The 17,615-nt window shown below is 36.7% G+C and overlaps 1 protein-coding gene across 2 annotated transcripts in view; it reads right to left on the bottom strand.

The window, feature by feature from the left end:
• GLRA3 (glycine receptor alpha 3) overlaps positions 1-17,615 on the bottom strand; it is a 136,835-nt gene that overhangs the window by 75,563 nt on the left and 43,657 nt on the right. For both annotated transcript variants that reach the window (XM_045831527.1, XM_045831528.1), the window contains exon 4: positions 114-337. In XM_045831527.1, the coding sequence (XP_045687483.1) occupies positions 114-337 (224 nt within the window). The remainder of the gene's footprint in view (positions 1-113; positions 338-17,615) is intronic.

Here is a 17,615-nt window from a genome sequence, read left to right as displayed (position 1 = left end):
TTAAAGGCATTTGAGTGGAACAATGAAAGCAGTTAATCAAAAATTTCAAAACACTCACAACAACAACGAAAAACTTTTTTCATTGAAATCAGGAATTTAACTCTATGACTCACCGTATTGAATAAAGAACATTTCCATTCTTGAAAATTCTTAACAGTTTGTTGTCCGTGGTAACTTCATGGAAATTTGCACCCTTCTCATTGGCAAAGAACAGGTCAGGTTTCCAAATGGAGTCTAACATGGAAGGGTCCAGGTCTAAAGAGTCGTCAGGGTACTCACTGTACGCGAGGCGCGGGTCGTTCCATTTCTGACGGAGAAAGATATTCACCCTGTAGTCCTGCAGTAAAAGAAAGAAATGGGGGGAAAGCCCAATGCTTTAAAAAGTTTTGAATCTTGCCCTGGCTAGTGTAGCTCAGTGGACTGAACATGGACCTGCAAACCAAAGCCTCAGTGGTTCGACTCCCAGTAAGGGCACATGTCTGGGTTGCAGGCCAGGTCCCCAGTAGGGGGTGCACTAGAGGCAACCACACACTGATGTTTCTCTCCCCCTCTTTCTCCCTCCCTTTCCCTCTCTCTAAAAATAAATAAATAAAATATTTTAAAAATGAATAAAAAGTTTTGAATCTTATATGCTATTTTGCAGGCTTCTCTGAATTGTGACAAAAGCCCCTGACATCCTGTGAGCCTTCCCTCCCACGCAGTCATCACTCATTACCACTGACAAGAGCCATTTTCTTTTCGAAGCTTTCCCAGCGATTTTAGTGGTCTGTGTGCCTCCAGAGGAAAGGCCACAGAAGAACACAGTTTTATCATGCTTATATTTTGTGATTCTGTTCAAATGTTACTCTCCTGGTTTGTCAGAATAAAATATTGGGTTGCTCTTGGACACTCGGAGTAAAATATTTTCAGCTTTGCATTCATTTTCTACAACCATTTTTTAAGTAGATATCTGACAGCGTTTGAAGTGTTTTAGTGAAATTATCTTGAAAGCTGCCTACTTTATAAAAATGACCATATATACATACATGTTTAATATAGCATATAAATTCTATGAAATATGTGACTTGGAAAAATAACAGGTGATTTTGGAATAAAAAAAGAAGAAGAAAGGAGTATTACTACCAGTAATTCTTTAAGAAGATTTAGCTAGTGAGATTTCTGAATCAGACCCTTCATAGTTAAGTTAAAAAGGGCAAGATCAATGGTTCAGCCAAATTCTTGTTCACAAATTCTAGACTAATGTATAAAATGACAAGATAAATAGCCTGGTATATGTGTGGCATTTGTACACAGTATATGGATATAAGTATTACCTATGACTATAAACACAACGTTTCCTCTTAGAATTTCAAAATAAGCAAAGAAACATGTAGATTTTATTACAAGCAGGAGTAATGTGAACATTTTTATAAAGCTTCGTTTGCATGGAAAGTAGGCTGGAGATATTCAGGGGAAGTGAATACCAGTATTTATCTATGTCTTTTGTTCTTTGAATACCAAATTATCAGTTATCAGAATATAGTAACCAAGCAATAACAAACAATACTTTCATAATATCATACCCAGTAAATGGCCTATATTGCAGATAGGTCTAATTCAGAGTGTTTGTGAACATAATAAATCTGTACATTCCCTTAATCATTTTTTGTGCACTGAGTCCTCTGGCCTCTAACTGTAACTGAGGTTACACACCAGCCAATATACTTTCTGCTTGCTAGGTGCTCCATGTGTTTTCAGAAGTACCCATGCAGCAGAGTTCACTTCAGCTTCTTCACCAGAAAGCTTATGATCATGTGGAAATCTCACCAGCCATAAGGATCTGCAGAAGCCGTGAATGCAAATATATGAACACACTTCTACCAGACAAGGACGGGTCATACTCCCTTAGCCTAGAGTTCAGAGTACTATGAAGTACCACGAAGCCCACCTCCCTGGTGGCCAGTTCACATGTCCCTCACCATTCCACCATCTATGCCTGAGTCCTAACTACCACCAAGAGAACCGGTGATTGGACTGACATTGGTTTCCCTCTGCCTCACCTGTAGGAGATGACTAAAGCAAGACAAGTGAGAGTGATACCTGCCATAAAAAAATAACTGACTAGTAAAAAATTTCCTTTTGGGCTGATTCTAAAGATGTAGATAAAAAAAATTGAAGTATTTTCTATGCTGTAACTAATTTGTTAACTGAGAATACTCTGTAGGTGTTCCCCACTGTGAGGCTAAAACTAAAGTACTTTTAAGCTTCAGTATGTATAATAAAATCTGGCTGAATCTCCTTATCCTTGTGTTGTTGACTCAGTGATAAACGTTATGAACACAATCTCACACCTATAGGAACATTCTTGGCTCACAAAGTGAGCTAAAAAAGACATCAAGTTCCCTTCAGCTTCTGCTTCTAAATCACATCAGGAAAAAAATCAACGGTCGCCTGTCAACCAAGGCCAAGTGTAAACCTGCATCCATTGTGCTCTTTCTGTCAATAACCAAAAACACTTCTGTTTCCTAACACATTTCAGTGTTTGATTTAGGGCCAAAGTCCAAAGCAAAATTCAAAAATAACCATCTCCTGAAAACCCAGAAACTTCGGTTTTGATACCCCTCACAGTTTGGGTTTTGACCTGCTTGCAAATGAACATTATGCTGAGAAGCTTCCCTATCACACAACAAATTTAGCATTTCAGAAATAATGTTTAAGGCTGATTCCTCATAGCCCAGCAACCAATTATATTATTTTTGAATCCGGATCATTTTTGAAAATGTGTGAAGGGTAAATAAAATGACATAGTAAGATACCACCGTGAAAGAGGTCCTTGCAACTCGATTTGAAGTAACTTGCTTGTAATAGAAGATCATGGACTGAAGAGAAAACGGCTTCACAAAACAAAGACTGATCGGTATGCATACAATGTATGCAAAAATATTTTAAGTGGGCAGTTTATGTAGCACAGTTATATGTGAGTAAAAAAGACAGTAATAAATATGAGATAATATTGAGAGTGAAATCAATGTTTATAGTTCTCATTTTCTAAAATCTAGACATATATTGAATTCATTCATAAACCTCAAAAGGTAGTCAAATTGATGCTTATATGGAATTATAAAATTTTAGGGCACAGATATTAATGACCTCTGGAATTGTAAGATAACACATTTGTATTGTTTTTAAGCCACTGAATTTGTGGCAATTTTCTATAGCAGCAATAGGAAACTGAGATATTTCCTTTTTTAATGAATTTGGGTACATTATCATTCTCATATTTTTGAAGTTTGTAGAACAACAGAATGTTTTTGTTAGTCACTCTAGAAGGTGGGACCTTTAAGGAAATCATCCCTGGAGTCCTAGCAAGGAAAATAACAGAAAAATAACTCAAACAGAAAAATAACTAAAAATTCTTCCTGTTGTCAGGAGTCCTATCTGAAGGTACTGGCTAACTTCAGAATAATCAAAAATAACTTTCTTTTCTCAAAGAAATAAGGGTAAAGTGCAAACTCACCGACAATCATTTTGCTGGTTTAGATTTTTTGACTTAATTTTTATTGTTGACACTATTAGAGCTGTCCCCATTCCCCCCCACTTTGCCCACTTCCACCCAGCTCCTGCCCTGCCCCCCGCAACCATCCCCACACCGTTGTCTGTGTCTGTGGGTGATGCATGTGTGTTCTTTGGATGGTTTCATTTCCTAAGATTCTCTAGTTCTGAAGTACTGCACAACACAGGGCCGCATGCATCCCAGAGTGAGGAGCACTAATAGGCAGTGGTGGAATAACTGCTCCTAATGTCTTCACCGTAATAGCCCCCATGCTGCCTTGCACCGTCTGCTCTCTGAACCCACCACGGGGAGCGTGGTCTTCTGAGCCTGCCAATTCCAAAATAATGGCCCACTGGGCAAGTGCCTCTCAGCTCTTAGTTACTAAACCAACAGGGGAAAAAGGCATTTTATAGGAACACGTTAGAAGCTCACAAAAGTTATTTCCAACCTTACATTAGCTTCTTCATTATCCATGAGTTTAATTATTCTCTAGAAAAGGGAAGAATCTTTTTAAAATTATGAAGATTTCCCCCCACACACAGGTAAATTCTATCTATATTTAAATAACTTTTTTAATTTATTTATTTTTAAAATATATTTTATTGATTATGCTATTACAGTTGTCCCATTTTCCCCTCTTCACTGCCCTCCACCCTGCACACCCTCTCCCACCCTCATTCCCCCCTTTAGTTCATGTCCATGTGTCATAAGTTCTTTAGCTTCTACATTTCCCAGACTATTCTTGCCCTCCCCATCTCTGCTACTTATTCTCTGTACCTTTTCCCCTTCTCTCCTCCTCCCACTCCCCTGTTGCTAACCCTCCATGTGATCTCCATTTCTGTGGTTCTGTTCATGTTCTAGTTGTTTGTTTCGTTTGCTTTTGTTTTTGTTTTAGGTGTAGTTGTTAATAATTGTGAGTTTGCTGTCATTTTGCTATACATGTTTTTTATTTTCTTTTCTTAGATAAATCCCTTTAACATTTCATATAATAAGGGCTTGGTGATGATGAACTCCTTTAACTTGACCTTATCTGAGAAGAACTTTATCTACCCTTCCATTCTCAATGATAGCTTTGCTGGATAGAATAATCTTAGATGTAGGTCCTTGCCTTTCATGACTTAGAATATTTCTTTCCAGCCCCTTCTTGCCTGCAAGGTCTCTTTTGAGAAATCAGCTGACAGTCTGATGGGAACTCCTTTGTAGATAACTGTCTCCTTATCTCTTGCTGCTTCTAGGATTTTCTCCTTCATTTTAATCTTGGGTAATGTAATTATGATGTGCCTTGGTATGTTCCTCCTTGAGTGCAACTTCTTTGAGACTCTCTGAGCTTCCTGGACTTCCTGGAAGGCTATTTCCTTTGCCAGATTGGAGAAGTTCTCCTTCATTATGTTTTCAAATAAGTTTTCAATTTCTTGCTCTTCATCCTCTCCTTCTGGCACCCCTATAATTCAGATGTTGGAATGTTTAAAGCTGTCCTGGAGGTTCCTAAGCCTCTCATTTTTTTTGAATTCTTGTTTCTTCATTCTTTTCTGTTTGATTATTTCTTTCTTCCTCCTGATCCACTCCATTGATTTGAGTCCCAGTTTCTTCCCATCACTATTGGTTCCCTGTGCATTTTCCTTCATTTCACTTAGCATAGCCTTTAATTTTCCATCCAATTTGTGATCAAATTCAACCAATTCTGTGAGCATACTGATCACCACTGTTTTGAACTATACATCTGATAGTTAGGCTATCCCTTCATCCCTTAGTTGTATTTGTTCTGAGTTTTGACCCGTTCTTTTGTTTGGGCTATTTTATTTTATTTTATTTTATTTTATTTTATTTTGTCTTGATGCATCTGTTACATTTGAGGGGCAAAGCCTTAGGTGTTCACCAGGGCAGGGAAACTCACGTCACTGGGTTGTGACGCAGTATGTGGGGGCGGGGTCCAAGAGGGAAGAGTGGCACTAGCTCCACTCTCTGTTGGACTTCAGTCCCTTCTGCCACTTCCCCCAAGCAAACTGGGCCCTTCTGACGCTGATTCCCATGTGGGTGGGCTTGTGCATGTTCTAGGACCCTGTGGATCCCTCCAATGAACTCTTCTGTGAAGCTGGGAGTCTCTCACAGCACCTCAATCCCCACAGGTGTTTTTAATCAGTGTTTTGTGGCTTTATTTCCCCAAGCTGGAGCCCTGAATTGTGCAGTCTGTCTCACTACCCAATTTCGCCTGGTTTATCTGGGCATGAATGTGGGACCACCTGGTTAGCCAGCTGCCTTGTACCCCACACCCAGCTCCATAATCACCACCTCGCTGGGTCTTCCAGCCACTACCTGCGAGCCCAGGGTCTGCCTGGTGCTGTCTTCTGTGCCTGGGGGTCCACCAGACATTGTTCTTTGTGCTGCAACCTCTCTCTGCCCAGCCGTCCAACTCCAACCCTCCTACCGTTCTGGACAAATATGTCTATTTTAACTCCTTGCTTGTCAGACTTCCATACAGTTCAATTTTCTGTCAGTGCTGGTTGTTATTTTGTTTCTAAATTGTTGTAGTCCTTATTTTGGTTGTGCGAGGAGGCACGGTGTGTCTAGCTATGCCTCCATCTTGGCTGGAAGTCCCCAAAATTATGAAGGTTTTTTAAAATAGAATCTAGTGATGTACCAATTCTGGGAATATAAAGATATGAATCCTCAAGAAGTAGAATAGACTCTTAAAAATTGTATAAAATGAAATATAAACAAAATTCATCCCTGTTTTTAGAATTATAGAGTTTTTTTCTTATAACAGTATTTAAAAGATATATTAGTTATTAAAATTCATGTAAGTTATTAAGATTGGTTGGAATAGAAGTGTGTTGAGTTAGTCCTGGCTGGCGTAGCTCAGTGGATTGAGCGCGGACTTGCGAACCAAAGTGTTGCAGGTTCGATTCCCAGCCAGGGTACATTCCTGGGTTGCAGGCCATAACCCCCAGCAACTGCACATTGATGTTTCTCTCCCTCTCTATCTCCCTCCCTTCCCTCTCCAAACATAAATAAATAAAATTTTTTTAAAAAAAAGAAGTGTGTTGAGTCAATGAAAGACCAGTAACACTCTTTGTGTCTCATTCAGTAACCTCTGTTTAAACATAAGATTTATTTTAGTCTTTTCAGGCTGCTGTAACAAAATATCATAGATCAGGTGCCTTATAAACAAAAAACATTTATTACTCACTGTTATGGAGGCTGAAAATCTGAGATTAGGGTGCCAATAAGGGGGTAAGGGTCCACTTCTGGGCGGCAGACTTCTGATTATATTGTCTCATGGCAGAAGGTGATGGGGATTCTATGGGACTCTTTAAAAGAACACTAATCCTATTCATGAGGGTCCTAACCTTCATGACTTAAGGACCTCCCAAAGGTTTCATCTACTAATACCATGACCTTTGGGTAAAGTAGTATTTCAACATATGAATTTGGGGCAAGAGCACAAATAAACAATAGCAAGATTGAAAATTAAAGCACTGGCAAAAACAATAAAAACTATACAGTTGACTCTGGAACAATGCAGGAGTATGGAGTGCCAACCAGAATAGCTGAAAATTCAGATATAACCTTTTACTGCCCTCAAACTTAACTGCAGAGAGTTCTTTGCATCTTCAGCTGTCGCATCCAAAGAGACAACCAACCGCATACCAAAAATAGTATTTTCCATCTGTGTTGGGAATCCACAGTTTGGAAACAGTGGTTGGAAATGTGTAAATACTGTTTTTGATCCTGAGTTGGTTGAATCCACCATGCAAAACCAGGATGGAAGGGCCAAATCTATTGAAAAAAAAAAAAACCTAAGTGGACCCATGCAGTTCAAGCCCTGTTGATCGAGAGTCACCTCTATTCTATTCAGAACACTGTCTAAGGCTGACTTTCCAAGGTAACAATTTCTGCAGAGGTAAACTTAGTTATTGGAATATTATTCCAGAAGTCAGTAAAGATTCCAACTAATATAGTTTATTCAGTTTGGCCATGCCTGGATTTTGAAGTGAAGACCTGAACAGAGCCAGAATTTCCAGTAACTACTTCTTTTCTTTGAAAAATAGTAATTTTTGTGGCTCTTTGGTTGTAAAGTAACGAGTTAATGTGCTCATAGCAGTTCTCCGCCACATGCCACTTACCTGGAGGCACCCTCCAGCCTCCAGTGCTCACTTCTTGCATTCCTACTCAGTTCCTCTTGCAAACAGGCAGAATGGGACTCCCTACCTTTAGGTGTGGGCTATAAATAGTGACTTCCTTCCAAAGGGCACAGCTTGAAAAAAGGGGAGAGGCTTTACAGAGGAGACACATGAAAGATACCACCTCAGCCAGGGGATCAAGAATCAAGGTTGACATCAGTGGAAAGTCACATTGGTGGCATGTGCCCTAACAACACAATGCACTGAGAAGTGCACCTCACCTCTGTGGTCCTCTTTACCCCCCCACACCTGCCACCCCAGTCCAATTACATGTCCAATCCTCAGCTTTCTCACACACCACGCTAGACAGCCCAGTAGAACATGGTCTCTCTCCTCCATAGCAAGATGTGCCAACAAGCCCATAGAAGGGAGGCAAGAAAGGACACAATTTCCTGCCTCATATTTCTGCCCAGATAAATTCCTAAACTTTTGTATTTTAACAAGTAGGAGGAAGAAATTTATATGCCATTTCTGGTTTAAGCAACATTGACTTGGAAATTCTGTTACCACCACTTCCATTCATGACCCAAAAGTTACATCAACACTTACATCCAACAAAGAATGTGCTCACTTGTTTGAATTTGCATGTTAAAATGAACATAACCATTTACACATAGCACTTACTAATTTGCAATGAGAATATTTAATGGCATGTGGGCAATGATCCCTTTGTTATTATTATCTATTTGGGGGACTTCCCATTAAATAACACTACTGGAATATATGATTTGATTATAAAAAGGTAAAAATCTTTTGGAAAATGAACTATTATTTTAGTCTTTGGAACATGCTATTTTCAATATCTCCTTAAATCAAACAGGAAATTCTAAGAACCCATTAATAGGAAGAAAACTTTTCTGAGAATAGCTGAGAGACATCTCACACTTTATTGGATGGATAATAGTCCCCAAAAATAATTTTTGGAAGCTCTTTCAACTAGTGTGTTTGCTGGAATGTCTGGTGTAAACTGTGTTACATTTTCCATATGTGTTTTTTTCCTTTAAATTTGGTCAAATCTATGTATATAACACTTAACATTAGTGACATCTAGAACCTTCACGATATTGTGTGACCATCACCCCTATTTAGTTTCCAGCTCATTTCATCACCTCGAAAGGAAGCCCCATGCTTATTGGATTGCCCCTCTCCTCACCCCTTTCCCTCCAGCCCTGGTCATCTCTAATCTGCTTCCTACCTCACTGTATTTGTCTGCTCTGAATACTTTATATTAATGAAATCATACAATAAGTGGCTTTTTGTGTCTGGCTTGTTATACTTAGCATTTTATTTACAAGGTTTATTTTACATATGTTTTTAAATTGTATTTAAGGACATAGAGATCATCTATTTAATTTACAAAATTTGAAAGGTCTCATTAAGAGAATTATAAATGCAAGGTGGTATTTTAAAGACAAATATTTTGGGAAGTGAATGCCATATATATAATAATACATAAAATCACAATCCACAATCAATATGAAAGATAAAATGAATAACTACTGTTAATTAAATGATTACTAACTTTCAGGCATGAAGCTACATGCCTTAAACATAATTTGGAATTGAAAAAATGCTAACTAAAATTCGCCTCACTTGAAAGTTTTCAGGGGTATACTTAGGCTTAACAGCTACATCTTGCATTACAGGTGTTTTTTTATGGTAGCAACATCCTACACTGTCAGAGCATATCTAGCTGCTTCCCACCACGCAGGTCCTATTTTACTATCACATGTAATTTGAGACCAATGCTACAGAACTGACTAAGAAAGAAAGATTATTCTAAGCCTATAAACAGTAAATATTGCCAAAGTAAGTAAATTATGCAAACTAGGTTTCTTACCTTAAAAGTATTTCCAGTTGAAATTTTCAGTTACATGCCTACATATTTTTTTAATTACACACCTGCATCTATTATTTGTGGTAATCTTTATACTTCTCTTCACAATTTTAATGAACTATTGATATTCAGCAGCTTGGATCTGAGAACAAGACATGGTTTAATAAATAAAGACAAAGGAATAGATGATATTGGTAAGGAATTTTTGTTTCATTTGTTTGTACATTTATCCTCGGTAGAAAAATTGTTTGTGTAAATAAATTATTCCAATAGACATTTCTAGTATTTTCAAATATTCTCAACACTGAGGCTTGTCATCACAGTTTTGCATTTTAATTGACATTTGAATTTCCAGTGGTTTTTCTAAGAAACCCCTTTTAGTTGTTTGGCAATCTTTTGATTCATGAAAGCTTAATAATATTGGATATTGCTTACTATGAAATGGTAGATGTTGACTATTAAAAGGAAAAATTCCCATTTGGAAAAGGTTTAGTGAGTTAAATATTATATGTTGAAGATGAAATTAAATTGTATTTAGGATGAATTTTCCTTCTGAGCAATCCAGATAATTTTTAATTAGTCATTTGTTGATATGAAGATTGGGCAAGAAGCTGTGTGGAAGCTATTAACTGCACTTCAGTGCTGTAGAGGAATTAACTTCTTTTAGAAACAATTATAGCACATTGTAGCCTCATTTATGATAATTCTTGAGAGTAATAGATGAAATATTTGCTTCTTTTATATCAAGTGAAATAACCACTTTAAAAATCTATAATTTATCCCCAAGTAAATTACCTAAATAGGACATATGCAACACATCAAAATCAGAATTAAAAAGAAACTATAATCAACCACTAGATAATTTGTTTCTTGGGTAGACAACACCACACATTTTAATATTTCTATATTTACAGATATTGGGATTATGCTTCCATGTTTAAAATTATTTGGGTGCAGGGTATCATCAGGGGAAAAAATAAGTTGCCAAATGTTCATGTGCTTTTTACTTTTCATAAAATATTTGTCAACCTGTGAGTATGCTCTTCTATTTGAATTTATAAATTTGAGGACATATATATTTTATGAAATATAAGTCCTATGGTGGATAGCACAATGCAGATGCTAATACTTTTAGAAATACTTAAACATGATTACCTTATTCTACATTATAGTTTAAATTGTCCTGGCCCATTTCTGAATCTATTGATATATTATTTCCTCAATAAAATTATCTATTTATAACAAGCCTCAACAATTTCAAAAAAATTGAAATCATACCAAGCATTTTCTCGGATCACAAGGGACTGAAACTAGAAACCAACCCCAAGGAAAAAAACCCAAAACACTCAAATTCATGGAGATTAAATAGCATGCTATTAAACAATGAATGGGTCAAGAATGATATTAGTTAAGAAATCAAAAGGTTTCTGGAAACAAATGAAAAGGAACTCACAACAGTCCAAAACTTATGGGACACAGCCAAGGCAGTCCTGAGAGGGAAGTTCATAGCGATACAGGGCTACCTAAAAAAGTTAGAAACATTTCAAACAAACAACCTAACCCTACATCTACAAGAACTCGAGGAACAACAACAAAGACAGCCCAGAACAAGCAGAAGGAAGGAAATAACCAAGATCAGAGCAGAATTAAGTGACATAGAGATTAAAAGCACAATTCTAAATATCAATGAATCCAAGAGCTTGTTCTTTGAAAAGATAAACAAAATCGACAAGCCTTTAAGCAGATTCATCAAGAAAAAAAGAGAGATGACCCAAATAAACACAATCAGAAATGAAAGAGGAGAGATTACAACAGATACCACAGAAATACAAAGGATTGTAAGAAATTACTGTGAACTGTATGCCAAGAAATTTTGAAAACCTAGATTAAATGGACAAATTTCTAGAAAAATATAATCTTCCAAAACTCAATAAAAAAGAAGCAGAAAGCCTGAACAAACCAATAACAACAAAAGAAATTGAAGCAGTAATCAAAAAACTCCCAACACACAAAAGTCCTGGACCAGATGGTTTCACAGGAGAATTCTACAAAGCATTTAAGGAAGAGCTAACCCCTATCCTTCACAGACTATTTCAAAAAAATCCAAAAAGATGGAAGACTCTCAAACTCTTTTTATGAGGCCAACATCATCCTAATTCCAAAACCAGATAAAGACACAACAAAGAAAGAAAACTTCAGGCCAATATCGCTGATGAACATTGATGCTAAAATCCTCAACAAGATACTGACAAACCGCATCCAACAGTACATTAAGAAGATCATACACCATGACCAAGTGGTATTCATTCCAGGGATGCAAGGATGGTACAATATTCAAAAATCAATAAATGTAATAATACATCACATAAACAAAAGCAATGACAAAAACCACATGATCATATCAATAGATGCAGAAAAAGCATTGGATAAGGTACAGCACCCATTTATGATAAAAGCACTCGGCAAAGTGGGAATAGAGGGAGCATTCCTCAACATAATAAAGGCCATGTATGAGAAACCTACAGCCAACATTATATTCAATGGGCAAAAATTAAAATCTTTTCCACTAAGATCAGGAACAAGACAAGGATGTCCACTTTCACCACTTCTATTCAATACAGTACTGGAAGTTTTAGCCACAGCAATCAGACAAGAAAAAGAAATAAAAGATATCCAACTCGGAAAGGAGGACACAAAACTGTCACTGTTTGCAGATGACATGATAGTGTACATAGAAAATCCTATAGACTCCACCAAAAGACTGCTTGACTTAATAAATGAATTTGGCAAAACAGCAGGATACAAAGTCAATATCCAGAAATCAAAGGCATTTCTGTACACCAACAATGAAACAGCAGAAGCAGAAATCAAGAAAAAAATCCCATTTGAAATAGCAAAAAGAAAATAAAATACCTAGGAATAAACCTAACTAAAGAGGTAAAAGACCTGTATTCAGAAAACTACATAATAACACTCTGGAGAGAAATCAAGGAAGACACAAACAAATGGAAACATATACCGTGTTCATGGGTTGGAAGAATTAATATCATCAAAATGTCCATACCACCAAAAGCAATTTACACATTCAATACAATACCTATTAAAGTACCAATGGCTTATTTCACAGACATAGAACAAACACTTCAACAATTTATATGGAACCATAAACAACCCCGAGTAGCTGCTGCAATTTTGAGAAAGAAGAGTAAAGTAGGAGGGATCACAATAACTGACACTAAACTATACTACAAGGCCACTGTAATCAAAACAGCCTGGTACTGGCATAAAAACAGGGACATGGACCAATGGAACAGAACAGAGAGCCCAGAAATAAACCCAAGTCTCTACAGTCAATTAATATTTGACAAAGGAAGCAGCAACATAAAGTGGAATAAAAATAGCCTCTTCAACAAATGGTGTTGGGAGAACTGGACAGCTATGTGCAAAAAAAATGAAACTCGAGCACCAACTTACACCTTATACAAAAATAAATTCAAGGTGGATAAAAGACTTAAATATAAACCGTGACACCATTAAAGTCCTAGAAGAGAACGTAGACAGGAAAATCTCAGATATTTCACGCAGAAACTTTTTTTACTGACATGTCTCCTAGAGCAAGGGACATAAAGGAAAGAATAAACAAATGGGACCTCATCAAAATAAAAAGCTTTTGCACAGCTAAAGAAAACAGTATCAAAATAAAAAGAGAACCAACTGTATGGAAAAATATTTGCCAATGATACCTCAGACAAGGGTTTAATCTCCAAAATATATAAAGAACTTACACAACTCCACTCTAAGAAGACAAGTAACCCAATTAAAAAATGGGCAAAGGACTTGAACAGACACTTCTCCAAGGAGGACATAACAGAAAATCCAAAGACACATGAAATGATGTTCAGTATCGCTAGCTATCAGAGAAATGCAGATTAAAACCACAATGAGATACTACTTCACACCAGTCAGAATGGCCATCATAAACAAAGCAACAAACAAGTGTTGGAGAGGTTGTGGAGAAAAGGGGACCCTAGTGCACTGTTGGTGGGACTGCAGACTGGTACAACCACTATGGAAAGCAGTATGGAACTTCCTCAGAAAACTGAAAATGGATCTGCCTTTTGACCCTGCAATTCCACTGCTGGGACTCTATCCTAAGAATACTAAAACACCAATCCAAAAGAACCTTTGCACCCCGATGTTCATAGCAGCACAATTTACAATAGCTAGATGCTGGAAGCAACCTAGATGCCCATCAGTAAATGAATGGATAAAAAAACTATGGTACATTTACACAATGGAATTCTATGCAGCAGAAAGAAAGAAGGAGCTCCTACCTTTTGCAACAGCATGGATGGAGCTGGATAGCATTATGCTAAGCGACACAAGCCAGGCAGTGAAAGACAAATACCACATGATATCACCTTTAACAGAAACCTAAACACCAAAACAAAGAAACAAGCAAAATATAACCAAAGACACTGAAATAGGGGACAGACTGACAGTGACCAGAGGGGAGAGAAGAGGAAATTTCAGGGGGGAATGGGAAGGGTTTACAGGAACAATTTAAAAGACACATGGACAAAAACTAGGGGTGCGTGGTAATGAGAGGGAAGTAGGGAGTGTTGGGTGGGTGGGCTGGAATGGGAATAAATGGGAGAAAACTGTACTTGAACAATGATTAAAATAAAATTTTAAAAAATTATCTATTTATATTTGAATACATCCATCACAGGAAAATTATTGCAACTGATGATAACACATGAAATAAATAAAGTGTCTTTACCAATCTCATTTTACAGAACAGGAACAAAAAGTGAGATCTCCCTAATTTTCATCCAGGCCTTGAGTTTTCTCTGCATGATACACAATATACTGCTTACAACAAATGATCTCAAAGTCAGGTCTTAAACCATCTCAAAGGTTTCTTTTAAATTGGAAGATTATTTTCTCCCAGGTACTATGCCCACCAGCCAGTTCAATTCCACTGAGTGACTTCTACTGAAACCACATAAAAAAAAAAAAAAACAGGAGACCTGCCCACATCCTTGACCTACAAAATTAGGAAATATACTAAAATGTTTGCTTTCATAAGGCACTCAGTTTTGGGGTAGTTTGTTATGTAGCAATAACTGAGATGAAATTAGATGACTGGAAATGGGTAATGCAATAAGAAAAAAACTAACACATGTGCAGCTGACTTTGGGACCAGACAGCTGGAGAAGCTAGAAGGGTTTTGGAGACTTCTGTGATAGAAGAAAGGATAAGGAGGGTATTGTTACTGGAGGATGGAAAAAATTCACCATTGTTTTGTGGTGGCAAAAAGTTTGGCAATGCTGGCATCTCAATGTGGGAAATAGAAAATGCAACTAATGAACTGTTGTATTTGGCTAAGGAGATTTCTAGCAAAATTTTGAAAATGTCACTTTGCTAATTTTATGGACTCAGGGTAAAGATTTCAAGAGTGTGGCTGCAAAACCCCTGTTTATACTTCAGAAGATTGAAAAGTTACCTCACAAGTTTTCTCAACCGGAGAAAAAGGTTTTTATGCATTTTAAGAGTCTTTTCCCACAGAATCTTGACTTCTAATTCAAGGTAGAAAAACCCTAAAAATGGTCACCTACAGAAGAAACCCACAAAAATGATAACACACATAGGAAACCCACAAAAATGTTAAGAGAATTCAAATAGTAGAAGCACCATCAGTTTCTATTACAATGGACAAAGACAGTACAACCTTGCAAACAGCTTGTAAGGTTCTCAAATTTCTGCTGACAGGAAGTGGAATAAAAGGCAAATGAGGGTCCATGTTTTACAGAAAAGTAAAGATGACTCAGAACACAGAACCAGGAGCCCAAACGGTGAAGTCAAGGTCCCGGAAGAATCATTTGCAGGGAGGAGGATTGGGCCCTAGTCATGTAACTGGAGGGTTATGCTTGCCCCGACTTTCAAATTGCTATGACTATAATGTCATCTCACCCCACCCTCTTTTTAAAGGGGAATATCTCTTGCAGTTATCCTTTGCATGTTGACTGGGTGTGTGGGATAGAGAACTTGCCTTTTGAATCCACAGATCTTTTGGTCAAGAGGAACATAATCAAGCCCTGCCCTGTGGGAACCTGATTTACACTTAGACCTGATGGCAAGAGCCTAGGCTTTTAAGACAATACCATAATGAAACATAGAAGCTGAGATCTCTAAAAAGGGACGTGATATTTTGCATGTTGGAAGAATGTGAATAATTTGTCACTAGATGAAAGATCGTGTCAGATTAAAGATGAACAAAAACACTCTGGGGCAAACTAGGACCATGATAAGCCATTCTGAAGGAGCCACACGTAGGTCTGCTCAAAACTCCTAGCTGAGTCCAGTTTTCTCGCCATCTCCACTAAAGCACAAGACCCAATAATGAACCATTATGAGCCCTCCAGACAAGCCAATCCTCCTGCTGAATAGAATATGAATATAAAAATCTATGAATAATGACTTCTTTCAATAAGGAGAGTACAAAAATCACCCAGCTATCCCTACCCAAATTCCTGGTGGAATAACATGGTTGTACTTTTAAACCATTATAGTGTTAATGTTGTTTTAATTTGGCTTTTAATTCACAGAGAGTTTACATGTACAGTTCAAACAAATGCAATTTATATGTATTTTTAGTGGAGTGTCTGCTTGAATCACTTGCCCATTAAAACTTTCTTTCACTGTTAAATTTTTAGAGTTCTTTCTATATTCTAGATGCATGTCCCTTGCTAGACATGAGAAATAGGAACTTTCTGCCGTGTCACGTAGTTTGCCTTTTTCCCCCAAGAGCAACATCTTTCACAGAGCAAAAGTTTTTAACCATGATAAAGTTTACTTTATCAATTATTTATTTTATAAACTGTGTTTTTTGTGTTATGTCTAAGAATTCTTTGCCGAACTCAAGGCCACTAAAATTTTCTCTCATGTTTTATTCTTCTAAAAATTTTATAATTTTAGGTTTCATGTTTAGCATGAGTTAAGTTTCTTTTTAAGATTTTATTTATTTATTTTTAGAGAGGGAAGGGAGGAAGAAAGAGAGATAGAGAGAAACATCAATGTGTGGTTGCTGCGGGCCATGGCCTGCAACCCAGGCATGTACCCTGACTGGGAATTGAACCTGCAACACTTTGGTTCACAGCCTGTGCTCAACCCACTGAGCTATACCAGTCAGGGCCAGCATGAGTTAATTTTTGATAAGCTACAAGCAGATGTTTAGGATAACTTTTTCTTTTGTATGAATGTCATTGTTTCATACTATTTCTGAGAAGACTATATTTCCTTATTCAGTTCCTATTAAGTTTTAATACTGAGTGATGCAAGTTCTCTAAATTGGTTCTTTCTTTTTATAATTATCTTGACAATTTAAATTTATTTTCCTTTCTTTAAGAATTATAGAGTTGGCTTATCTACATCTGAAAGGTTCTTGCTAATATTATTACTGAAATTGCATTAAAACTATAGATTGATTTGAAGAAGCTAACACCTAAGCCATGTTGAGTTATCCAACTCATAAATAATGTGACTCTCTGTTGTCTCTTTGGTTTATTTCATTGGCATTTTATAGTTTTCAGCCTATAGATCCAACACATATTTTGTAAGATGTATATACCTATTTTATTTTATGTGAAAAAATTTATTTTCATATTGGAGTGGGATAATATTGAGCATGCCTATGATTTTACAATGTCTAAATTCAAGAAATAATTTAATAAATTATAAACAGATAACATATTTGATAAGTTATCTTCATAAAATATTTCTCAAATTAAGGCATTAAATAAATGTATTTGGGCTGAAATACTTATGCATTTCAATTAAAAAAATTATGATTGAGGTTATCTTTCATTTAGCAAAAACTTCTCTTAGTTTACCAAGTACTATAGAACGGATATTTTATCGATAGAAATATTTTGGTATATTATGACTCAGTTCATGATGTCAGCACTTTCTAATTTGGTAATCATAAAATTCAACTTTGAAGATTTCCTATAATTTTATGAAAAAAGTCTTAAAACCAAAAGTAATAATACCATGTAAGAAA

The sequence above is a fragment of the Phyllostomus hastatus genome, unplaced genomic scaffold (assembly GCF_019186645.2).
Source record: "Phyllostomus hastatus isolate PE091 unplaced genomic scaffold, TTU_PhHast_1.1 phas_contig_159, whole genome shotgun sequence".
In the NCBI taxonomy this organism is placed as follows: domain Eukaryota; kingdom Metazoa; phylum Chordata; class Mammalia; order Chiroptera; family Phyllostomidae; genus Phyllostomus; species Phyllostomus hastatus.
This window is presented reverse-complemented; position numbering and strand designations above follow the sequence as displayed.